At 39.4% G+C, this 26,572-nt stretch overlaps 1 protein-coding gene across 2 annotated transcripts in view; it reads left to right on the top strand.

Moving 5' to 3' along the window:
- Positions 1 to 26,572, top strand: part of TLL1 (tolloid like 1) — a 141,753-nt gene that overhangs the window by 92,500 nt on the left and 22,681 nt on the right. For both annotated transcript variants that reach the window (XM_063424242.1, XM_063424243.1), the window contains 5 exons: positions 8,976 to 9,136; positions 12,151 to 12,331; positions 19,882 to 20,007; positions 21,365 to 21,492; positions 26,211 to 26,424. In XM_063424242.1, coding sequence (XP_063280312.1) covers positions 8,976 to 9,136; positions 12,151 to 12,331; positions 19,882 to 20,007; positions 21,365 to 21,492; positions 26,211 to 26,424 — 810 coding nt within the window. The remainder of the gene's footprint in view (positions 1 to 8,975; positions 9,137 to 12,150; positions 12,332 to 19,881; positions 20,008 to 21,364; positions 21,493 to 26,210; positions 26,425 to 26,572) is intronic.

The following is a 26,572-nucleotide window of genomic DNA, read 5'->3' as shown; positions in this document are numbered from 1 at the left end:
TTACTACATCAATTGTAGTTACCGCATATCCTGCATATCTGGTTCCGTTCTCCATGAAGCTGCTTCCATCTGTAAAGAGTTCCCACTCTGGTTGCTCTAGGGGGACATCTTTCAAATCTGTTCTTGCTGAATAAGTGTGCTCGATGACTTCTAGACAGTCATGCTCTAATGGACTTTCCTCAGCTGTGGCACCTAGAAATAGAGCTGGATTCAAGAGGTTAGTTGTTTTTAGTGCAACGTCATCCTGCTCAGTCAGGGTTACCTGAAATTTCATCATCCGGCTTGGAGAGAGCCAATGGCCTCCCTTTTGTTCCAGGACTGTAGTTACCATGTGTGGCACATAGACATCTATGTGTCTTCCCATCGTGAGCTTCCTGGCTTCCTGTATCAGCAGCACGGTAGCTGCCGCTGCCCGCAGACATGAAGGCCATCTGGCACTTACGTTGTCGAGTTGTTTGGAAAAGTAACCCACCGGCCTTTTCCAGCTTCCCAGTCATTGGGTCAGGACTCCCAGTGCCAGTCGCTGCCTTTCATGCACGTACAGCTGAAAGTCTTTAGACAGATCAGGTAACCCCAAAGCAGGAGCAGTTGTCAATGCTTCCTTTAACTTCTGGAAGGCGTCTTTCTGTGGTTTGCCCCAGGTGAACGGCTGTGTCTTCTGAGCCTCATACAAGGGTTTTACAATCAGTCCATAGTCCATGATCTACAGGCAACACCACCCAGTCATTCCAAGGAAGATCGTCAGCTCGTGTAGATTCTGGGGCTCTGGAATAGCACAGATAGCTTGAATACGATTAGTACCCAGTTTTCTCTGCCCTTCTGAGATTTCACATCCCAGGTAAATCACAGTCTGTTGGGCAATCTGTGCCTTTTCTCTGGACACCTTATACCCTCCCATTCCTAATGAATTTAAAATCTCAATGGTTACCTTTATGCAGGTCATTTCTTCCTCTGTTGCAATCAAAATGTCATCTACATACTGGAGTAATAGATATTAGTCTCTCGGTACTTGCCCTTCTCTGGTCCAGATTTCTAGTTCCTTTGCCAGTTGACTCCCAAATAAAGTGGGGGAGCTCTTGTACCCCATCGGAAGCCGGGTCCAGGTGAGCTGAGTTTTTCTTCCATTTTCTGGATGTTCCCACTCAAAGGCAAATAGTTTCCTACTTTCTTGGTCAAGGGGTATGCAGAAGAAGGCATCTTTTAAGTCAATTACAGTAAACCATTTATATATCTCTTTTACGGATGCTAACAATGTATAGGGATTGGCAACCACTGGATGAATGTCTTTGGTTATCTTATTTATGCCTCTTAAATCCTGTACAAGTCTATACTCACCATTTGGTTTCTTTACTGGGAATATTAGGGTGTTGTTTTCTGATTCACATTCCTCTAGAATTTGATATTTTAAGAATTTATCAATGGTCTTTGCTATTCCCTGTCATGCTTCTGGTTTTATAGGGTATTGTTTGACTCATACAGCCTTTGCTCCTTCTTTTAACTCTACATGTACCGGTTGTGCCAATTTAGATTTTCCAGGTACATCTGTTTCCCAGACAGAGGGAATTACTGCATCCTCTACTTCTTTAGGAATATTAGAAATTGGTTTTTCTTTTATCATCAAAATCCTTCCTGCCTTAGACTCGGGTATTCTCATTACGAGTTCACCATTCTCAAAAGTAATTACTGCCTCCAGTGCTGCCAGTAGATCGCACCCTAAGAGCAGAGTTGGGCAATCTGGCATGTATAAGAATTCATTGGTCAAGGTCTTATCTTCAAAGCTCAATTCTAGGGATTGCAGGAATGGCCGTACCTCCTCCTTCCCTGTGGCTCCAATGACTGCTGCTGACTTGTTCCCGATTTTCCCCTCAAGATAATTTAGTACAGAATGTGTGGCCCCCGTGTCAATGAGAAAATCTACGTCTTTTCCTTCTAAATGCAAAGTCACCATGGGCTCTCTTGATCCTGGCTCCCTCTCATGTAAGACCATGACCCTGGCTACACCATCCAGCTGTGGCTCACCACTTTGATTAAACATGCTGTGTAACTGAGCCTGACCATTCTGGCTAAACCGGTTTGGACACTCCCTTTTCCAGTGTCCCTCCATTCGACAATACGCACACTGGTTCAGACCTAGTCTACCATGACCAGAACCTCTGCCAAAGCCACCTCTATTGCCGCCACGACCTCCTCTACCACATCCTCGCCCCTGTCTCTGTAAAACTGCCAACAGGCTTTGTCCCTGTTTCTTGGCAACTTCTCTGTCCCTGTTATTGTAAACTTTCCAGACAACCTCTAGGAGTTTATCCAAGTTTCTTAACTCTTCACCTTCCAGTTTCTGTAGCTTTTTCCTAATATCTTCCTGTGCCTGACTCAGAAAAATAAAGGCAAGCTGAGTTCTTCCTTGCTCACTGTCTACTTGAAGATCAGTATATCTTCTAGCTGCTTCCTTAAGTCTTTCTAGAAAGGCAGTGGGAGATTCTTTCTTTTCCTGTCGAATTTCATACAGCTTAGACCAGTTCATACTCTTAGGTATTGCCTGTTGAACACCAACTGAAATCCACTCCTGATATCTCTTTAGCCTTAACATATCTACTCCAGAGGGGTCATTAGCATCCCACTCTGGATCTGCAGTGGGAAAATTGTAATCCAGTGTCCCTGTCACCAAACCATTTTGTATATCTTCTCTAGCTCTTTCTCTTGCTGCTCGAAGAACCATGTCCTTTTCTGTCTCATCCATCAGAGTGTCTAATATCACATGAATATCTTCCCAATCAGGGTTCTGAGTTTTCATTATCATCTTAACCACACGAGCTACCTTATCTGGGTTTTCTCTATATGTTCCAGCTGATTGTTTCCAAATAACTAAATCAGCAGGTGAAAAGGGTACCTTTACAAAGACAGGTCCACTAGTTCCCACCCCTTGCCTCAGTGGTGCAATAATCGTTCTCTTTTGTTTGCCTGATTTTAATATACCCTTTCCTGCCTTAGGCCACTCTGGGGCCAGTTTTCCTCGTGTTCGGTGAGCTACTGGGGCATCTAGCTCATCCGCTTCACTGTCACTACTTTCCATTCTATCTGTCTTCTTCGCATTCCCCCTTTGCTTCCGCCTCACAATCACATCCTGGACAGGCGAATCTGGCAGGGGAGGGTACAGGGGGGCAGATGGGACAGGATCTGGCAAAGGAGGTGTAGGTGGGAGCGGAGGGTACCCTTGAACCGGTGTTGGAGGAGGGAGAAATCTTTCAGCGGGTGTCAGCGGGGGGGCAGGATAGCTTTGAGCAGGTATATGTGGAGAAGGGGGGGTTCTCTGAGCAGGCGGAGGAGGGGCAGGCACCTGGGTAGGCAGAGGAGGGGCAGGTACCCGAGCAGGCGGAGGAGGGGCAGGCACAGGCAGAGGAGGATAATTACCTTCAGCAGACAAAGGTGGGGGTGAAACATATTGTGCTGGTGTGAGCGAGGGAGGTGTAAGAGAATCAGGTGGGGTCAGGGTGAGCGGGGAAGTACTTGGTGTTGAGGGGGCTGTGGTGGGTGCAGGGTCTATAGGGGCTACTGATAAATCCACATCCAGTTCATCTCTTCTTTCCCCTAAAATTTAACTTAAAACTACATGTTGCATACAATGCTTATTTTGGACGCAAGCCAGACACTTATTCTCAAGCTTCATTGCTTCCATTTTGCTGTCAACCCATAAAACCGGTTTCTTGAGCAAGCATAGAAATAAATCAAGGTATGGGATTTGTTCCACCATTCCGTATTGCGTACAAAGCGATCTAAGTTGCATAATAACCTTTACGTCCAAAGACCCATTCTGTGGCCACCTCTGGTTTTCAGGCAAAGCATATTTTGGCCAGCTCACATTACAATACTCAATCAATTTATCTTTTCGTAATTCCTGACCAAAATTCCCCTCTTTCCAATGTGCCAACAAACAACCCAAAGGAGAAGAACTTGGTATAGAAGCATTATTGCTGCCCAAAACCTCTTTTAACCCTTTTAGTTTTTCCATATTACAGATACATAAAAACCACAGATGCCGATCCTGCAACGCTTTCGCAATGTCTGACAGAGGGCTGCCTAGGCAGTACCACCAGGAATTCCTTTTGCCCAACCAAGCGTAGCTTTCACTGCGTCTTAATGGCAGGCCCCCAGACTAGAAAATAAAGAACCTTACCTCTCACCAGGGGTCGTTGTGAGCGACGAGGGTCGCGGCGCCGATGGGCTCCCCGAGAAATCACCCGGTGCCAGCTGGAGCGTGATCGGGTCGCGGGGTCCTGGCTGCGCCCACAAGGTCCCACCTGGATCACCAAAAATGTTAGCGTAGGAAAACATATAACCACACGAAGGCAATCATATGCGGTTCTTTATTTGAGCACGCGGGGGCACGGAGGCATACAGTGCCCAAATCTTGTGCCCAAGAATACAGAGTCGATTTGTGATTTTTATAGTTTCAAATTATACATATGTTAACTAATCTCCACCCCTAGATACTGATTATCCTATTTCTTAGTTACTATCTTAAATCATACCTACGCTCTACCCTGTGTTATACTTGATTTGGTTAAAACAATGCTTCTCAATTGTCTCCTGGGCTGGAGTCATACTTAAACAATAGTATGAAGCTGGTTGCAGAAGCTGATGTTTGTTCCAAAGCCATCTGTAAAGTTCAGATTGTGCATCTTCTACCTTCCCCCAACTACCCGCAGTTAGCTTAAACAGAAATTATTATTTTAACCCTCCACCATCAGTCTTATGAGCTCTTGTCGTGATTGCGGGGGGAGGTGAATTTTTCCAGGGGGATGTGGGCAGTCCAATCAGTAATCAGTTTTTCTGCTGGCACCTGGATTGGTCACTCAGAGGTTTGGACACGCCTCTGAGGACACAAAGAGTTAAAAGCAGGACCCCAAGGGGGTTCGGCCTCTTTTCAGATCCTGGTTTCAGCAGAGAGACGTCTCCGGCCTCCTTCCCCTGCCCAGCCACGAGGCTGGGTGGGGGAGGGGAAAACACGTGGTCGGGCTCAGGTAAGCCAGAGCCCCAAGGGGGAGAAGAGAGTGGACCGGACTGGAACTGAGCTGCCCCGTCCAGGATGGAGGGGTGGAAAACTGTGGAAGTGCCTTCTGTGTGTGCTCACCCCCCTCCCCCCCCCCCCCCCCAAACTCCGGGAGAAGGTGTCCAGCCACGTGGGAGTTGTGGAGCCTGGGAGTGCCTGAGCCTGCACCCTGCCGAGAAAAAACTGTTAACCCTTGTGTAGCAGAAAGAAACTTTTCTTAGACATTGATTCTCATGACTGGTGGTTTCGGAGAGAGGGAAGCGGCCTGGGACCGAGATGATAAAGCATGATTGGAAGGAACCCGATGGAAGAATGAGAGGAGTAGCCTTCTGAGCTGGACTTCTCTTGCATAATGTCAGCCATAGACTGAACTTAAGTCTCTTTTGAACATAAACTGCATTTTGGGTGAATGCAGCTGCCCTGCTTTTTCTACAGTGACTGGCACTTGAAGAGTGGAGCGAGCAGAGAAAAGAGGGGGAGGGTGAGGTGGCGCCCTCTGCCCTCAGGGCAGACCTGCTCCTGGAACCCCGGCCCCTGGGTAAAAAGGGGGAGAGCTTGGCATGCAGCATCCTTAAAAAGCCCTGTATGTAGTTTTGGCCTATGAGACAGCGGTGAGAGCGCTGGACATAGGAATAAGAGAGAGTCACCCTGGCAGACTTCTCCGGGCAGTGCCACGGGTGACATGGGAACACATAAAGAGTAGACCTGTGTGTTCTGGAGAACAGTCTGTGGTGCGAGAGAGACTCCTCTCTCCCTTGCTGAATTGAAGATTAGTTTGTTTTTGAGTGGTGATTGTTTGATCTAAAACCCAAAGGTTGGTCTGTGAAGAGTGATGTGTGGGGAGGTAGAAACTGGGAGAAGAAATGTTCTAAGAAGTTTTTATTTCTGTCTCTGTGTGTGTTTAAGAGTATTTCTGTCCCTGTTCTTATGTAATGTAATAAAGTTTTGGTGTTTTTTTTGTTTTCAAGATTTAAGCCTGCTCTGCTCTGTTCCTGATCACATCCCACAGTAGCTGTTAGGGAAAAAAAAACAAAAAAACAACATATTCATGGGTGCATTAACATCTGGCCAGTGCCAACCCATGACAGCTCTTAAAGCTCTCAGAGTGCCGGTGCCTGCATGAAATGCTACACTTTTCTTAGGCTCTGTCTGAGCAGCATGTGGAATCCAAGCCAGAAAACCAGTGCTGTCTTTTTAGTAGTGATGCCAGAGTCATGTTTGTCCCCATGTCTGTCAGCAATTTTGTTTTGCAGATTTTGCTGTTAGTCAATCAGGAATGGTGCAAAGTAGGACTTCATACTACTTATTACACTATTCATACTCACTAAAGCAAAGTCTCCCAAGGAGACAATTACCAGCAGAGTAATGTGTCACTTTCTCAGAATCAGTGTGTTTAATGATTCCTCTGACCACCTCTGACTGGGATGTGCCTGGGAAGCTGGCAGGTCCAGAAGAGCAACGTCCTCTATTTTAGCTCAAAGCTCAGAGGAATCCTCCCCACTCCTAGTCGCATTGTCAACTTTCCTTACTTTTCAGGGTGAGCAAAGCACATTCAAATAATCATATGGAGAAAAAAGAAAGAGATAAGTGGAAGTATGTGTAAACAGAGGATTGAACTAAGATTTTGCATTCTGTGCATATTTCATATCAAAGGAAAGAACCATAAGCTCTTGATCATTGCGCACCAATTATTGTTTTATTTTTACCCATAAACACCAATAAATCAAAGGACAGCACAAATTTATTCTTAGCTCATATGTTTGAATAGCAAATGGATTTTGAAAATTGGAGCACTTGGAGTTCTGGTTTTCTTCTGATGCAATTCACTCGTCTCTCTTTTTTCCAATTTCCTGGCTTTAATTAATTGCTTTTCACAACTTGGGGTAGATTTGCCTAGTTTCTTTGCAATTCTTTCTTGTTATTTTGCTTTTCAATCTGTGGGATTTGTTTTAATTTATTTTTTGTTTGTTGTATGTTTGTGTGAGCTGGTGGAAGTCCTAGATTAATGACATGTTAGATTGTGGCTCTCATCAAGCTGGCTGGGGTTTTTTTAGTTGTTTGTCTTCCCTCCCCCACCTTTAGCAAAGAAAACATTGGAAAAATAATTTATTTGAATGTCTGCATATTAGGCAGACAATAAGAAAATAAGTTTAATCTAAGGGGTGGCCATGAAGACAGAGGTTTGAACTCTGGACTTTTGATCATCAGCCCAAATTTATGTAAGGAATTGAGTTTAGCTTGCTTGCTGATTCAAGTCAGAATGTTAGAGAAGATTATTAGTCTTTCAGAACCCTCTTCTCTCTACCTCTGAAAAATACAAGAGATAACATTCCTGGCACCCAAACAGTAAAGCAACTCTGTCAAAAGAAGTCACTCCAAGCATTGCATTGCAGTGTAGAGCAAAAACCCTGAGCTATCCCTAAAAGTGTGTGTTTGTTCTAGTTGAGGTGGCACTCATTGTATGTAGATAGGACTGCTGAATCAAAATTACTGCGTACTCACTGTGAACATTACTTCCTCTTTATAGTTGGGACCTTTTGGGGGTGAGCTAGCTGTATTAATTCACACATGAGTAGAAGCCTCTAGATCAGAAACTTTGCCCTATACTTCACTGCAGTGTTGACATGCACGAAAATTTGCTTTATGGTCTTCTAATCCAAGGCTCCACCAATGGCAGCATATTAGAAAGCATTACGATTTTCTTTTTTCACTATTTCCACATTTCCCACCCTTGCCTCAAGGATCAATAGAACAATGTTCAAAAGCAGAAACTGAAATCTGGCAGTAGTTGCTCTGACCCAGACTGGATCATTTGAGGGCACAGCTTGTGTCATTTGAGTGCAGTCTCTAAACCTATGTCTGGTCTTTTTTGAAACACTGAGGTGTGACCCAGGGTCTTAGTCCACCCGTTCCCATCAGATTACTTTTACATGTATACCAAGAAATGTGCTGTGTGGAAAACTAGGGACCAGGAGAAACACTGGTGTGTGTCTGAGTTGACAAAGTGAGCCTTGACACAGTAACTGGTGAATTCTCCCAGTTGTTAGATGGAGTAGATGCATTATGTGAGAACATCAGCTAGACTGGAATAGCCAGTTCTTAAAGCATTCAGTGTTAGCAGAGAGCAGTTGAGTAGAGCTCCCACTTCAGCTCTTTGGAAAGAGATTTGTGGATGATTTCCAGTGCTGTCACACTGCTGTAATGATATCACTGTAGCAGAGTGTGATCAAGAGCTTCTCTAAATCCCATTACTTTTCTTAAAAAAAAAAAAATTGCACAGATGGAAAAGATTAATGAGTTTATCCTTTGCTAGTTGAACTGCATTCAAGAACACAGTACAGTATTTTTCTGTTTTATGGAGGTGATTATTTGGCATATATTTGGAAATAAGAGTCATTTTCTAACTGAACATCCATGCTTCAGCAAAAGCAATTGTGACAGAAGTGTACGTGACTGCTCTTCCAGAGAAGTGACCCTACCTAGTAGGTTATGGGAGGCATATACAGCCATGTGAGATGAGTCAGGTAGAGCTGATTCTGCATCAATAATCAAGGAGAGAAGCACATCTTAAGAATCCCTGTGTCAGAAGAGGCGTGGTCAAGGTCTTGGGGAGGGCGGTGAGGTCAGAGGACTTGCATGGGAAAGGCTGTCAGAGAATAACCAGAGTCTCTGGAGGGAAGGGAGAAGAATGAATATGATAACGCCTTGTATAGTCCTGAAACTTATCTCTGCCCACAAACCTGCAAGCTGTTCAAGATAGAGGCTGTCTCTTGCTCTTTGTTTGCACCAAGCATGATAAAGTAAGATTCTGATTAGTCTGTCTGGGCATTGCAGCATATAATGGGAGGACTGATTCTTCTCAGTGTGCTGCTGTTTATAGTAAAACCCACTGTCACTCAAGAAATTATGTTCTCTTTTAATGTTACAGATGCTTGTGGAGGACTCCTGACAAAACTAAATGGGACTATAACCACACCAGGATGGCCAAAAGAGTATCCTCCAAACAAAAACTGTGTGTGGCAGGTGGTTGCCCCAACGCAATACCGAATTTCAATGAAGTTTGAGTTTTTTGAGTTAGAAGGGAATGAAGTAAGTAACTGTGAACAAAGAGCTGCACAGTCTGTTACATGCTAAATGGTTTCACAAGCATTTGAAAATAGATACTGTCTAATAAAACCTTTGCTGACCTTTCATATGCTGACAATAAGCATGGATATTCTTGTTTTCATTTTGGGACTGTTTCTGGATTCTTTCAAAACAAACATGGAAAGAATAGCTCTCTTTTACATATCATCTAAATGTATATGTATTACAAGAAATTTAAAAAAATGCTCTCTGCTGAGTTTCAGCTGACTTTTTTATCAACAAAATAAAACAGCAAATGGGGCTGAAGCATATTGGAAAGAATTCAAGAGAAGAAAATCTGGAGAAACCAAATCATCTTTACAGACTGACAACAAAGAATACACATGAGCTGTAGTTAGTGATGGAGTGAGGGAGCATTTAAATCACTTACAAGTATCTCACTGGAGGAATATTTTGAAATGAGCAGTACCAGTAAAAAGGCACAATAGAACACCAGCAGCAGTTGGGCAGCCTCCAGAGGCATGGGGGATCTTCTGCCCAGGTAGGAGGAGGAACAGGGCAGAGCCCTCCATGTGCTAAAGGATGCTCCTTACAACTTTAAACAAAGTGGTGGGGGTTGCGGTGCTTTTTGGGTGAGAAACAGTAAAATGTGGGTTTCAACATCCTTTTCAGCTTTTCTTCTGCTTCACAGGCAATTCTTTGTCATATCACTGGGTTCCCTCACCACACTCCAGCCATAACATGCTGTAACCAGAGTTTATATGCACATTCTTTACATGGCATTAAGAACACAAATCCCAGGATGTTACTTCTGAGTAAATAAATTTGTAGCAATGTTTTTAGTATAAAGATGGCCCCACCTTTTGGGCAGAGGTATTTGAAGGGACAAAAGCTGGAGTTTAATTTATTACTAAGAACCAAACCAGCCATGGCTTCTCCAAAATACCTCAATATTATTTTCAGAGGCAGCAATGTGAGATTTTTCCCCCCATATTTTTTTTTGGAGTGGGTTCTCAACTCCATGAAATTCCAGCTTTCAATGATATATACATTACACTCATGTCCTGTAATCATTATTACTTGAACTGAAAGAGATGTAATAAAAGCTTAAAAGTCCAAAAGAATTAAAATTTATTACCACTTGAACAAGTCATAAAAACCTTTTTCTTGCACTTTCTTGATACATTTCATACTCTTGCATACTCTTGATACATGAGTAAGATTTGCAAGGAAAACACCAGGTATGTAATGAAGTTAAATCACTTTTCTAGGATCATAAAAACAGGTAACATAAGCAGATAAAAAAAGTCTAAATGTGTTTTGACAATCAGAACTGGAGTTTGCTAGAAAAATTCTAAATGTGTTTTGACAATCAGAACTAGAGTTTGATCATCTCATGTGCTACTAAATCTTGTTAATATTTAATAGAATACTAAACAGGCTTTGTACTGTTAAATAGTACTAAGGATAGATGCCTGTGAAAATCAGAAGAAGCATAATATCTGGGAAATTCTAATATATTGTCTGAGTGCAGATATAAAACGTATACATTATCAAGTAGTCTATTTTTTAATTTGTTATAGGAGCTCCATTTAGGACCAAGTTTAATATATCTTTTGCACTATTACAATTTTAATATTTTACATTCACATTGTGCAGTTTAACTTGTACATTTCATTCAGTTTAATATAGAGTAAGTTAGGCCTATCTGAAATTACATTTGATTTCTGTTCTAAAGCTATGCAACCATAAAAACTCACCACTGTTACACTGCTGAAATTGGTGGGATTTATCAGTGTAGTGAGTTATATTTGAAAACCACATGCATTGTTATAAATATGTTTTCCAATTAATATAGGTCAGCATGTGGCAGTAACTCAAGTTTTTGAATCTTTGTGTTCTTTATACTGTACAGAAAGAGTTTCAACTGAATTAGTCACTTTTCAACTGTGCCACATATGAAAATTCTTCCGGTAACAATAAAAGTTTAATCTATGTCTTCAATGTATTATATTAAAACCAACTGGAAATTATGACAATTTTTCATAGAGAGAGAGAACAACAAAGGCCAAAACATCCTTTTCTATTGTTCCCTTCCAGCTCCCCTGACACTTTTTTTGACTAGAAATTGCAATATTTCAAGTAGGACTTGGATTTAATGGACCAATATAAGCTCTATATGAATCCTTCTGGCCAATGTTCTCTCTTAAGCCATTAATTGCAGACAACTGGGACATTTTTGATTAAATGAATGATAGTTGAGCCTAAGAAGCTTAGAAGTTTTTGGGTTGATGGCTTTAAGTTGACCAAGGGATTATGCGTTGAAAGTAGTATCATGAGAAGTAGGCCTTTCATAAGGCTTTCTTATACATTATATTACTTTATTGTTAACCTTTAAATGAAAATGGCACGCATCCTGTTCCAAATTATAGCTATGCTATTGTTGATGAAAGTTGCATGGTTTTAATAGTGGAAAGTTATATATTTCAAAATAAATGAATATATCTTAAATATGTAATGATGAAAACTTACCTTGTATGTTTCTAGGTGAAAATTAATATAAAAAAAAATCATTGAGATGCAATCAGTAGAAGGTTTTTAGGTTTGAGGTATGTGGTTTATAGCACGCAGATAGGTATAATTTTTAGGATGAATATTTCTAGATTTTAGTTTACTGTCAATGGAATGTTTGCTTTTTAAATTAAGCTGAAATGCTTCTAAGCATCTTGAAATTTAGATATTAAACACAGGTAAGCATCTATACAAATATAAGTTTGAATGTAATTCCTAGTATAGCTATGTATTAGTGACCTAAAAATATTCTTCCCTAAAATCAGCAAATGTAAGAATTTACAAATGCTTTCAGAATCAGGAGAAAGTGAAGAAGGATATTGTTCATTTATTATTCAGCAACAATATATAGCAATATAAACACCAATCAGAATTCTAGCATTTGTAAACAACTTCATGCTTTTATTTTGATTAGCCAAATATTTTTTCTGTCTTTCTTTTCTCAGGTTTGCAAGTACGATTATGTGGAGGTTCGCAGTGGCCTTTCTTCTGATTCCAAACTCCATGGCAAGTTCTGCGGTACAGAAGTGCCTGAAGTTATCACCTCCCAGTACAACAACATGCGGATTGAGTTTCGATCTGACAACACTGTCTCAAAAAAAGGCTTCAAGGCACACTTCTTCTCAGGTATAGAAAAGTACCCTTGTATACCTCTAAGTGCCTCTGGGTGTCCACTGACCAAGTGGAGCAACCACAGTTTTGGTATGAAGATGAGTGGCTTCTTTGATTATGGTTTTCCTGGAAGCTTTGAATTATTTTTATTTACATAAACATCAACCACTCTCCTGTCTTGAAATAACATTCTGAATTGTAATGTCAGTAGAAGATGTATGGAACATATCTATATATAGTTGAATAACAGCAGAAGCAAGTAAACTTTGTGAGATAAGGAGGACAAAAGAAAATTTACTGTATTTCTATATTTTTATTAGTCTCCTTTTATCCTAAGTTTTTTTGCTATTCTTTTCAAATCCCAGTTGTAAAGTGATACGAATTGCCCACTGTGTATCCTTGTATTTTTTCTACTCAAGTCTCAATATATTCCATTTGTTGGGAAATTACCACTTTGTGGTACAACATTTGTTTAACATTATGGATACATCTGTGCCAAACTTTGCACTTCTTAATGTTTTGCACAAGAACAGGGTTTAAGATTTTGATCTTGCAAAAAAACAGTGTCTTTTTATTTATGAGTGTAATTTTACTTAGGGAGATCAGAGCAGTGGAAGTTTATATCATGGGAGGACTTATACTGTTGAATAAAGTTACACATGAGTGAAGCTTAACATGTGAGGAAATATTTGCTCAACAGTGGCCTCTGCAATTACCCACTGAGAGTGGAATTAGAACTCTGGCAGGAGACTATTCGGTGTTTGTAGCAAAAGTTAGCTTCGTGTTTTTCCTGTGTGTTTACACACACACACAGGGATAGGTATCTTACCTTATGTAAAACAACACAAAGCACCAGTCCCATCTGCCCACCTCCTTAAGCAAAAGAATTTGGGATTTGAATTATGCTCCAGACTTTTTCATAGCAGTGAAAATTTTCAATCTAGAGAATCTTGACTGCACTTAGCATGTAGTAAAATATACTACCATTATTAGCATTTTATTACTTAAAATATTGTATTAAAACTGAAATGAAATAGTATTTCATTGGTTACTGTGAATAACTAATAATTATGATTAATAAGAGTCTCTGTAATGGGTAAGGGAAGTGGTTTGGAAAGTGAAAAAAATATCTACCAAGGCAAACAGTTTAGACTTTCAGTATTTTCTTCTTGTGACAATTTTGATGCTTTTATTAAGCAACTATGAAAGATGAAAAAAGGTGTTTTGCCTCATACAAAGTCACAACAAATATTTGATCTCTTTAAGTATATCTCTTTCCTAGTAATCACATTTCTCTGGTCATAATCTTCCAAAGATCCATCTTTACCCATAGGAACACTTTTTACTTTTAAATTTATGATTTACACTAGCAAGAAACATTCAAAGTTTACTCATTATTTGTAGTAAATACATATGTGCACACAACAGAGCTTCCTCCTAGAAGCACACAACCAGTCATTTTATGTAGGTCTAGTTGTGCCAGCAGGAACTGGCACATACTTTGACTTCTTACAGGCATAAATATTGACATGTTCAAGTTCTAAAAACTGCAAATGAAGTTTTTAAAATCTTTTTAAGATCTTACAGATATTTCAGATAAGACTGGCAATGATAGCGTAGTAATTATATAAGCTCCGTGGTTCAGAAGTTGTGTTTTCTGAACATATTGGTCATTTATACATCTACAGTCAGTTACATTTTGGTTTTTGTTAATGTAATATTTCATCTTCAAATATATATTTATTTATTTTGCTCAAGTGACCTTTTTTAAATGTGTGGGTTCCACCAATGCTGTATCTTGGAGAAAGACTGTTGCCTTTCGATAGAAAGGCGGGTGACCTGGTTCCAGAAAGCCAGCACGGCAGCTCGACGTCCTCGAGCCACTCGGGCCACTGACACGCTGACACCAATGTGGTGGACGGCAAATGGCAGTTTATTGGATTAGCACGTGGGGTTAAATAGTCCAAGGGGTCTTTACTATGTCAGAGGGGGGACGGAGGGTTCAAGGTGAGAGGCCAATGGGGTTAGGAGGGGTCACCACAGGAGAGACGGGGGGAGGGTCCTTATCTTTCCGTGACATCGCGAGATCTTCCGTTCGCCTTTCCTTATCTAACACACACAAAAGACTAGACTAAAGGTCATGGATTACAAAGCATCGGGTTGTAATTATTCAGAACTAACATTTCCCTTGTAAATTTCAGTTTTGAATGAAATGTTCTTGTTTTTCCCTCACAAGGTAATTGAAAAAAGAAATGTTTAAGTGATGTCATTGATCACAGAATAAATTCTTTAGTCAGGGATAATTTTGAACTAATGTGTTTTTGAATTAATAGAAATGTGCGATGTGTCCTAGATACAGTATATATCTAATTCCTTTCAAAAAAAAAAAAGGCAGTTTGATATAAAAAGTCTTTGAATCTGTAAGTATATAAATTTACTGTTTCATAATGCATTCTCGCCAGCATTTCATATGAGTTCAAATATCTGAATATGAGTATTTTTTTATTCTTTCTCAACTATCTTCCATTTGTTCTAATTTCTAGCAGATTCCATTCTTCTGTGTCATCTGACAATGTTTTCTGATGAAAACAGAAATTTTGTAATGCTTGAGACAAACCAAACTTCTGAACTTAAAGTATCTAAGATGTCATCTCCAAATAATTAATCAGACTGTCAGAAAACACTGTTATTTTCTTATCCCTGAATTCCTTAATATGGGCATAATATGCTATTGATCTATCAATAACGAACAGACTTGAGAATTCTAGTATTTTGACTTTTGGGAGTTGATGACATAATTTTTCAGCAGATGAAGTGTTGGGGTTTTGCCTCTTTATATGTATATTAGTCTTCAGAATACAATAATTTTAGAATGATATCTGGGTGGAAATACTTAGACACTTGATTGCAGGCATTTACCAGTTTTATTAATTAAATCACGGTCGATGTGTAAACACTTAAAGACATACATAATGAAAAAATGTGATGGGTAAAACATTTCATCTTGCACTCTATTCATCAGAAAAGAGCATATGCAATGCACAGCAAAATAGAAAGTGGATAAGTTAAATTAGTGTGTAGATTAGGAACTGTAAAATGTTCCTCAAGCACAGCCAAAGAACTACTCTTTTCTTCAGCAACTTTTTTGGCAATGAATTCTGCACCATATCTAGAGATGAGAAAGCATGGCCCAGCTCCAGCTTAGATGACAGAAAGCAGTTTTTGGGTGGTTAAAACCTGCTGTGATAAACTGTGAAAGCAAACAGTGACATAGGGCAACAGATGACCTGCATTAGGAAGGTATTTATGTTGATATAAGACAACATGTAATTATATTTTTGGCTGTAAAATAGTGTTAACAGCCAGACAGGTTCTACTGGAAAGTGAGAAATTTTTTTTCAGCATTCTGTAAAATTTAAATTTGATGGGACAGTTCTGAAGAAAACTCAGTTAGGAGTCTCTGCAGGGCTCTAGCTGATCTATAGATATAATCAAGTTTCTTGGATAAAGAGAGGAAACTTAGGGGGCCACTATATATTATTTTTAAAAAGCTTTTATTTAAATTTCTTGGAATTGGATATTAGGTTTCTAAACAGGAAACATCCAATAATTAGGTTTTTATTCTTCTCCCTCTTTCTTCTGTCCTCTGTCTCCTGTTTTTGTTATAAGACCAAGACCTAGGAGTAAGTCCCTGCAGGACTCAGCACACTACTGGGCCTGTAAGACTAGAGAAGTATTAAATAACTTCAAAAAGATAATAATAATAATATATATATATATTTTAAATACCCTTGGGGTTTTTTCGGTGATCTTTCTGAGAAGATGACCTAAGGATTAGTCACAGTTTGACATTAAACTGCTTTTATTCATCATAAGTTTCAGACTTCAGTGTTTTCAATAAACATGATTGATTCTTTGCATAAACATATAGAAATATACATGGGCTTTGATGTAATGTAGAAATGAGGTTTGTTGAGAAACCTTTTCTTGGGCGGTGATTCATTGAGCAGTTCAAAAGAGAAAGCTAGAATGTTTCTAGCCTTGAACACAAACACATCTCTGGTGCCATCCTGGTACATTTTTTTCCACAGACAAGAAAGCTGCCTGCAAAGAGAAAATTTTTGTTTTTGAATCTTGCAAGGACTTGATACAGGTCCCTTCAGGCCGAGTACGTATTATTCACAGACTGGTGCCCTCTGAGGGTCTCAGAGATATGACCATTTGTCCTGAGAATGATTCAATCTATTATTTTCTTGAGAACAGATCTTTCCTTCTTCTGTGTACTGAAATGAGAAAAGAAAGAAAGTATCCATTCAAAACTGGGGAGACTAATTTCCATCTGTCAGCATAACAAATGGCTTTGTTTTTACATGGCAAAACATTTGGTCTTGTAACTAATACGGACTAATTTTTTTTGGTTTTTTTTCACAAACTTCTAAACTAGGAAATCAATTTGACAGAAAGTCTGTTCTCAATTATGAAGTGTGAGGAAGGCTTGTTCAGCAGTTGCATCCTTGATTAACTATGTACAAGTAATTATTATAGTTCAAATGTGTTCCAAAACTTCTCCTTTCTACCTTCTGTCCATTATTTTATTTCTGAGGACATCCAACATGGGACTATTTGCTTATGCACTTGTCTCTTAAGAGATTATTTTATAGAATATAAGCATATCTAATGTTAAAATACATTTCAGTGTTTTCACAGAGTTTGGTGGATGATGAAAATGGACAGGGCTTTTATTTAGAATTTGTGCACCTAGTCTGTACTTGAAAGCCGAACTTGAATGCATTTTGAACTTGCCTCCCTTTTATTATGTTGTTCTGGTGGAAAATGACAAACTAATGCTTAGGAGGGAAATATTGAAGACTTTTTTTCATATTAGTTCTAATTTCTTAGTTTCTTGTTACTGTTCTTCACTTGCAATGTGGAATTAATTTATGATAGTGCTTGCTTTTGCAAAATTATGACTTTGGTTTGAAATGGCATAGATTTGCTACCTGTGTTAGGGACTCACTTTGCAAGGTGCATAAATAGTGTATTGTGGAGCTTCTATGCTTCCTTTCATCATCAAAATGACAAGCAGTATCTCTTTGAATGTATGGTTCCAAGAGGTGTCTATGTTTTCAACTGATTCTTAACCTTCTGTTGGGGGTTAGATTTGCCTCTTTTTCACTTAAAGAATTTTTTTCTCATAAGTTGCTAGGAAACCTTAACGACAGTACTTAGTCAGAACAAAGGGAGTAGTAGAAGGACATGGCAGCACAAGGCTACACCTATTGTTTTTGAGTCTCTGGGAGTTTCCCTCAGAGGGGAGAGATAATGAGAGCTTTGGGAAAGGTAAAAAGACAGAGCTGAGGGGGCAGTTGCTGACTCTTGCTCTCAGCATGAGGAGGACAGTAAAGCTGCCCCTCGCTGCAGGAAGAGTTCACGGCCATCACTTTGCCTCGTCCTGGGAAATCTACCATCATCTGCTCGTGTACCCAGGAATCCTGAGCTTGCTTTCTCCGGCCCTCCGCCCACCACTGCTGCTTCTTCAGAGCTTTGAGGCTTTCCTGCTACTCTGTAGCCCTGCACTGCCCAGCCCTTCTGGGACATCCCTGCCGCTCCAGCTACCAGCGCAGAGCTCCTCATCTCATCCACCAGCCTGGGACTTTCTGCCCTTCCAGCTTGGCCTCTCGGAGTCCTGCAGGGGCACCGAGATCAAACTGCCCTGGGCTTTTGTGAAAGAAAGCCCTCGAGGTTCCTGGTTCTGTTTATTATTAATGCTGTAGTTGTTTTTTGTTTGTTGTTTTGTCATCTATACTAGTAAAGAACTGTTATTCCTATCCCCATACCTCTGTCTGAAAGCCCCTTTAATTTTCTGAATTAGAATAATTTGGAGGGAGGGGATTTGAATTCTCCATCTCTAGGGAGGTCCTGCCCCCTTCCTAGCAGATATCTGTCTTTCAAACCAAGACACCTTCAGATCTGTTCACATTTGCAGAAAGCTTCCAGAAACTTTCAATGCAAACAGATTTGAGATTTACAGTACAAAATGCTGTGGATGCTTGGGTCTGACTTGCAGAATTTGCCTATAAATAAATGCACATTATCATTTTGTATTATAAATAGAAGCTGATTTCTATGAAAAGACCTGCAAGTCAACCGGTCAAGTGCTGAATAAGTTTTGGCAGAGGAAGATAATGTGTATTGCAATTACATTGCAAATTTCCTATGAGCATCAGTAAGGGCAGGGAAAAAATGCATGAGTAAGACAATAAAAAGAGACTTAAATTATCCGTAGTGGCTTCTAATCTATAGAAATTCTTGCTGTACCTGCTGAAGTCTGAAATATCGTGTTGTTCTGTTTGGAGATAACCTTAACTGCTGCTTTCCAAGGTAAATAAGACTGAAGGGGGTAAATGCTCTGCATTCCAACCCACAACAACCAGACCTCTGCGATGACCAAAATTCCCTTGCTCTTTTTCCTCCTCTCTTTTGCATGTTGAAACGGCACATTTAGTAACATACAGGGGAGGTTTAATATGTGTGTATTTTTAATATATATAAATATATAGATATGCATATATTTTTATATCTAAGAATGTATATGTGTGTGTGTATACATTTATAGTTATATACATGTGCACACATATATGCATGTATGTGTATATACGTGTCAGGAGCAGTCTACCTCTTTTAAAGGGACCAGCCTCACTGAAAACAAGAACAGCTGAATGACATAGAAGTGTGACAGCTGAGGCTTCTTGCTCCAATGACAGCCTGTTAATCTAGTTTGGCTTTTGTCCATACAATGAATTTGTAGCTGTTTAATGAAGGTCATATTTCCTCAACTACTCTGCTTTATTTCTAACACACTAAAAGCTCTTTTGAAGGATTATATGTTAATAAACAGAACTGCATGCTATACTGTAGCTCTTGAACTAAGGCCAAATTCTTTTTTTTTCTTTCAGTGGAATGTTTTTCTTTTTGTGATGTTCTATAATGTCCAGATTCATTAAAAGTAAAGCACACTATCACTCTGCTGGGGAAAAAAAGCTCAATTTATTAGAAAAACTTATGTGAAATCTTTCTCTTCTTAAAGTTTAATATGTAGAAGTTGAAGTTTTCTTTGATCTAAATGTTTCTTTCAAGATACCACCATTAAATTGTGGGATTTGCACAAAGCTGGAATAATTTGTGTTATCCATAAACTACACTGCCATTGTTTACTAAAATAAAACTGGATACTTATGAAACTTTTACCAGCTAGACCACTTGAAAGAGTAAAAGCTGGTGAATCTCTTACCTCCTTTGTTCTAGCTTGTTTGTTTTACTAGTGTTCTGCTCCCTTAGGAACTAATGCCCATTTCCTAGAAAGATGAGACAGACTCTTTTTGCCACAGTGCAAGGCTGCAGGCTGAGCAAAGGGTGGCTAGAACTAAGGCACCATGACAGTGCCTTACTGGGAAGAGTGACTGTGCTGTAGCTTATCCTGCTCTGGCCTCTGGCTCCGTGCTCCTCTTGGTGGCAAGGTCTGCTGGGAGCTTTGTGCTCACCTGAGCTTGTTGTGTATTTTGTAGACAAGGATGAGTGTTCAAAGGACAACGGTGGCTGCCAGCACGAGTGCATCAACACAGTAGGAAGCTACGTCTGCCAGTGCCGGAATGGATTTGTGCTACACGAAAATAAACATGACTGCAAGGAAGGTGAGTAGGAAGGCACTGGAGTGGTTGGTTACACAACTGCCTTGCAGAAAGCTTTCTGCAGCTCTCCTTTCAAACAAAAGAAAGGAAAAAAGTTCTTGGTAATGGGGTTTTAGACATCTGGTCTTAAGCACTACACCATCCCTCCCCTTTCCCATCCCCTCCATCCCCAGCATTTGCGTGGGCTGAGTTTGAGGTCCACAGGAATGAAGCTTGGAAAACTTGGGATCATTGGCACGGAGTGCTACTTTCACTAGTTCTGTGAAGTGGAGAATATTTAAAGCTCTGATAAAGTATTTATCTAAGGCTGTATTGAACATGGGGGTAGAGTTTCTGGAGAGAAGCCTGGTAAAGTTCTGATTTACTGCTATCAGTAGCAGTTAGTTTCCTCACAGCCAGATTGAAGCCATATCTACCCTTTCTGGATTTGTTTTAGGCAACATATTTAGACAATCTAAATTGCAGTCAAAGCCCTATGCATCTTTCTTCCTTTTGGCTCTCTCAAGGTGTGGCTACCTTCAAGAAAACAATAGGCTTTGGGACTTAAGTAGAATTTAAATTCTCTGCAAAGGAACCTCGAGTGTGCAATATCATGTGAGCTGCTGTAATGTCTCAATGTTTTCTAGCATGGATTTAATCTGAGAATAGGGACATGCCCTTTATGAATCATTTGCATTTTCACTGGTTTTGGAATGCTACTTGCCTACTCTAAAAGTTGGGGGTTTTTTTCAAAAAATTCTCTGATATTTAGAAAGCAATTTGAGATTGTTAAAACTAAATACAAAAATACCTTCTTTTAGTTCTGGGTACTAGTGGTTTGCAAAGTCAGCAACTAAGCTGTTCTTTGTACATACTCACAGGTTAGTCTTAGCTGCTCTCAAATTGTGTATACATATACCTAGAAACTGTGGTTTACAAATCAAATTAATTTCTCTGTAGCTGCATTGAAACTACCAAGAAGAAAAAAATTAGATTGTTTGAGAAATTTCTTTTTGAGTAGTGAGGCTTTTCATATGGATTTACACACTTACTTGTATGTAGGATGGGGGAAATAGGAAAATACTTGATTGATTTTTAATATTTATTTTATGTTTATTCCTATATAAGACTTTTTCTGAAAAAAAGAAAGCTATCCATTATAAACAACACTGTATGTTTCACAACAATCCATTAAAAAACATGCTGGGTTAATGCTCTAAAGCACATGCCTGACAGGAAGAACATGACTCTGAAAAGCATGCTTGCTTATCTTCCTAAAGTTCTTTTCCACTTATTGGCTGCCCTGACAAAAAATAGTACTTTTTTGACTACCTGTGAATGCAGACCCCCAGACTAACTGAGGCAATCTCTGTTGGCACAGCTGAGTGTGAACAGAAGATCCACAGTCCCAACGGCATCATCACGAGTCCCAACTGGCCTGACAAGTATCCCAGCAGGAAAGAGTGCACATGGGAAATCAGTGCCACCCCTGGGCAGAGGGTCAAACTGGTGAGTCTCTGCCTTCCCTTCCTTTTTAGCTTTTCTTCCATCAAATCAGCTTCTCAAATGACTGCTCAATGATATGAAACTGTTACTAAACTTTATTGTCAGTTTGCGCCCCAGAGGTAAACTATTTTAAAAGCTTGCTGACTCCTGTCCATTTCTGGCCAACAGGGACTACTCAATATCATAGAGTTGTGATTTAAGTTTATGGTGATTGGAAATACTCTGTACAGCAAAGGCAGGAGGACTTTCCTCCTGTCTGACTTCACTATATCATTGTTGCAACTCATAAAACTTGTGCAAAGTTTTGGCAAATATGGCAGAGGCCACTTACACAAAATCCAATATATAGAAAAAGCAAAATTTTGAGTTATGAACAATCCTCTACACACACCTTTTCCTGTTCTGTTTTTTTGGGTTTTTGGGTGTTTTTTGAGGAGGAAAAAAGATACAAAACCCCTGAGAATCTGGATTTCTCATTTAAAAGTGGTTTCAAATTTTAACATAAGTAGAAGAGCAGCCCAGAGTAGATTTGTGAATTTTGTGTCCAGATGGCTGAGGACAGTGCTGGTGTCCAAAGACAGGCCTAGCAGAGCTTGGATAGCTTTGCAGGTTTATTGAGATTATGTAGCCTCTGTATGAGGCCAAAGGCACAGTCCTGCCCATGGGGATTTTACTTTGAGCTCAGCCCCAGTATTTCTTCAGTAGCTTACTTGCAGGACAGCCACAACAAAAGCTAGCCTTACATATATTCAAACTTCATAAACTGATTTTTCAACCGTTTTGGAGCAAATAAAATTAAGGAGAAAGACGTCTCTGTTTCAGAGGTAGAAGAAATAGCCAAGGTATATTGCAATCTCATAACTATTGATCTTGGCAAAACCCTAACCTCTTGTCCTGGTTTTGGCTGGGGTAGAGTTAATTTTATTCACAGTGGCTGGTATGGGCCTGTGTTTTGGATTTCTGCTGCATAGTGTGGATAATATAGAGATGTTTTTGTTATTGCTAAGCAGGGCTTACACAGAACCAAGGCTTTTTCTGCTGGCAAGAAAGTTTGGGGTGCATGGGAGGTTGGGGGAAGACACAGCCAGGACAGGTGGCCCAAACTGAACACAGAGATATTCCAGACTATATGACATCATGCTCAGGATATCAAACCAGGGGAAGAAGGAGGAAGGGGATGGTATTTGGAGTGATGGTGCTTGTCTTCCCAAGTAACCATTACACATGATGGGGCCCATGTGATGGCTGAACACCTGCCTGCCCATGGGAAGCAGTGAATTCATTCCTTGTTTTGCTTTACCTGTGTGTGCAGCTTTTGCTTTCCCTATTAAAATGTCTTTATCTCAGCCCACAAGTTTTCTGTCTTTCACACTTCCAATTCTCTCCCCAGTCCTACTGGTGGGGCAGTGAGCAAGGGGCTTGGCTGCTGCCTGGGGTTCAACCACTCCTCTTACTGGTGCTGATGTGGGATTGTGTGTTGATCCCTGTTCACCAAAAGTAAAACAGTTGAACTGTACTGGAGGGGATGGTGGGGGTGGAGAAAGAGTGGTGTGTATGTTCTGTCCATTCTAAGGGTGAAAAATAGATTTCTAATTGAGGCAGCCTTTCTACTGCTGCTTCTGAGAAAGTATTCTTCATGCTGGGTGAGTAAACTAAAGCCAGCCAGGTATAGGCATGTTACTGTAAAAGCTTTTCCAATACTTATACCAAGAGAAGGCAGAATTCCAACATTCGGCTATCTTAAGCAAAATATTCCATGGTCTACTTTACAAAGAAAAGGTTTTTAAATTGGCTTTTGCCAATGGAATTTGAAAAATAGGCAGAATTTTACTAAATAGAATTTTCAACAATACCTCCATGATTTAGAGTCTGAGATCTGCTCTTCTGTGCAAGCCAGTAGGGTCAATTACGAAATTCTGTGTGTACATTATCTTTAAGTTGTGTAGTATAGCAAGGTCCCATATCAATAATATTAATACCATAATTCCACAATGGATCATTTTTTTTTCTTTCACACTGTATTTAAGTTTACTTTTCATAATTTTCTTGTTCAAATTGAGCAAGAAGAGAATTGGTTACTTCATGGTAACAAAACACAAGAATTGTGAGGCTGTGCTTTCTTTTTTGAGAGGGGTGTGTGTACAGAACCTAATCTTTTGTTGTGATTGCCCTCACTCTGCTAATCAATGAAAAGTCTTCTAGAACAGCCTAAATTCAAGTATTTGGTCCAATTAAGAAGCCTATAAAAAAAAGGAGATGCACTTCAGAACTTTTAAATGAAGCATGTAGATAAAGATGGTTTGAAAATGTACGTAGTAGTGAGACTGATTTCCATGAGCTAATCAGCAGGATGTTTATGAGAGGCAGACTTTAGTGTTCCATCCAGGCGGCTGTCCATAAGTGCCACCAACATATCTACTTGATTGAGTGGTGTAGGTAGAAAGGACTGGATGGTCAGAAGCTATATGTAGCATTTCTGAACAACATTCCCATTATGGAGACAAATCACATGGGGTTAAAATAGTCATGGTGGGGTAGGAATTCAAAAGTATTTGTCCCGGGAAGAGAGGGTGTGATTTAATTATACTACCAACTTTATTAGATCATTTGTGAACTCTATTTGCAGCAACTATTCAGTTATGTTTAAATTTAAGGGAAGTTTGTGTCAGTTCTCCTCTTTCAAACCTGCAAGGAACTGGCTGATGTTTTAAAAATGGGGCCTGTCTTTGGGTGGTTTAAAATATCAGGCATTTTGAGATTTTAAAAAGACTATGCATATTAAGATCTGATTTTCCTTTCAAAAGCAAGTTCCTTGCATTCTCTTTGGAATTGCTGGAATCGATTGCTATACCCGCAACAGATTTAGTACTTTTTCTGGTTATGTTTGAGGGACACAGTATAACATGTACTGTGCTTCTGCAGGCTCAGGAATCCCAGTGAGAAGTCAAATATTAAAAATAATAGGTGTGTCTTACAGTTCATAGTGAGATATGATTCCTGGAGAGTGTTGGTTTTGTTGGGGTTTTTTTCATGCTGGTAAGAAGGGAACAAAGTAGATATAATTTTCCTGAAAAAGAAAATTAATTTCTGCATGCTGCTTTTGGATCATGCCTATTGCTCCCATTGATTCCAAGTTGGCTTGATTCAATACCATATTTAACTAAATCCCTTACTGAGAGTTAGTCTCTGGGGTTTCCTTAATCCATCAGATTTTATTTGGGTATAAATGACAACGCATAGTTGGCATCATAAAAGTAGGATAGCTGACCACAATTTAAGAGCAGCAGGAGTGACTGCTGTACAGCTGTTTTCATTGCCTCTGAAGTTTCAGTCCCTAAATGTAAACCCCAAACTTTTACATTGAAATGAACCTGCATCCACTGCATCATGCAGCTCTTCACAAAAACAAGTGTTATTCTGAATATTCAAGTTCTCTGGGAAAAAAACTTTGTGTTAGCTCTTTATATATTCTTTAGATCACCTCTTAACATAAATTACCATCACATTTCATACTCTCAGGGTTCCACAAGTGATTTGGTAGGTCAGATTTGTTTTGGTGTACCAGAGAGAATGCTTAATTGTGATATTTGCTTGGTATTTGATAGTTTGGTTTTATTCCTTTTAATTATTGTTTCTTAATCCTATTCTGTTTGGGTTATGGGGTTTTTTGGGGGGCTTTCTGTTTTATTTCTTTTATAAACAGTTAGCTACCTGACTACTCATGAAACCATGTGTATTTGGTGTTTTTATGCTATTTTGTTGAGCAACATAGATTTTGAATTTCAGCTTAAATTGTGGGTTACTCTATACAAAATTCATAAAGATATACATTGCCTTACAGTGTTTACATGAAGGGAAATTAGCAGATATTAAGCTTCAGGGTTGTAGTTGAAATTTATCCCTGGTCAAAAAAGTCTTATCTGAAAAATCTTAGATTTTCCCTTAAAATAAGTTTGTTTATATCATTCTAGTCTTGAAAGACACTCTTCCATGTCTGAAATGCAGGTATTGTATGTGTGTTAACAGTTTCTGTCAGACATGGCATACACTTTCTGGAAATGCCTGAAGTTTGTTCTAATGAACAATTAACACAATTTTGTTATTTTTCACAATGCTTTTGCTCGCTAAAATGTGACCTTAGCATAAAGGGTGAAGCCTGAAACATCATTAAGTTGTAATAATAAAAAAATAGATTTCTAGATAGCAGATTAGAAAATATAACTTTCATACATAAACCTTCATGTGGAAAAGTCATTCTCGGGGGTTATTTGCAGTGCAGTGTAGGTTTTTAAAAAGGGTGGGGGGCAGCCATTATGTTTTTCAGATGTTTCAATCAACCCTCAACTATACAAGGAAACAATAATTTCTGACTTTTTGCTGTTTTGAATGGTCTGTGAAATTTGGAATAATCCTAAAACCAGTGCAAATTCAGCAGAAAGGCAGCAGTATTCTAGATTTAATATTCTCTTATAGGTAGTAGTTGGTTATAAAGATTCTAATGCCTTTCTATATGAAGGATGATGCACTCTTGAAGTTTAGTGTCTTTTATTCCACTTTCTCAAGATCAATATACTGTTCAAATCTACAGGCTTGTAGAGGCAGTAATGTCAAATCTGTCATTTTAACTGCATCCTTGTATTCTAAAACATATTAACATGTACACATATGTACCATGTAAATGCAGTCCCACAGTGGGTAATTTTACGTTTTTTTCTCCCTAGACATTCAATGAATTTGAAATAGAACAACATCAAGAATGTGCTTATGACCACTTGGAAGTGTTTGACGGTGAAAGTGAAAAATCACCAATCCTGGGACGCTTATGTGGCAATAAAATACCAGAACCTCTCATTGCTACTGGAAACAAAATGTTTCTTCGCTTTATTTCTGATGCATCAGTTCAAAGAAAAGGCTTCCAAGCAACTCACTCTACAGGTCAGAAATCAGGACATACTTTTTACTAATAACTTTCCCATTGTTCTTTAGTGGTAGAGTTTTTTGGGTTTTTAAGGAATGGGATGAGTTCACAGATGTAACAGCTGTATCTAATGAAGCCTTAAGCCCAGTAGGAAAAGTCTGAGAT

The sequence above is a fragment of the Prinia subflava genome, assembly GCF_021018805.1.
Source record: "Prinia subflava isolate CZ2003 ecotype Zambia chromosome W unlocalized genomic scaffold, Cam_Psub_1.2 scaffold_2cwr_NEW, whole genome shotgun sequence".
NCBI classification, from domain to species: Eukaryota; Metazoa; Chordata; class Aves; order Passeriformes; family Cisticolidae; genus Prinia; species Prinia subflava.
Note: the sequence above shows the minus strand (reverse complement) of the source record. Positions and strands in the feature narration are given on the sequence as shown.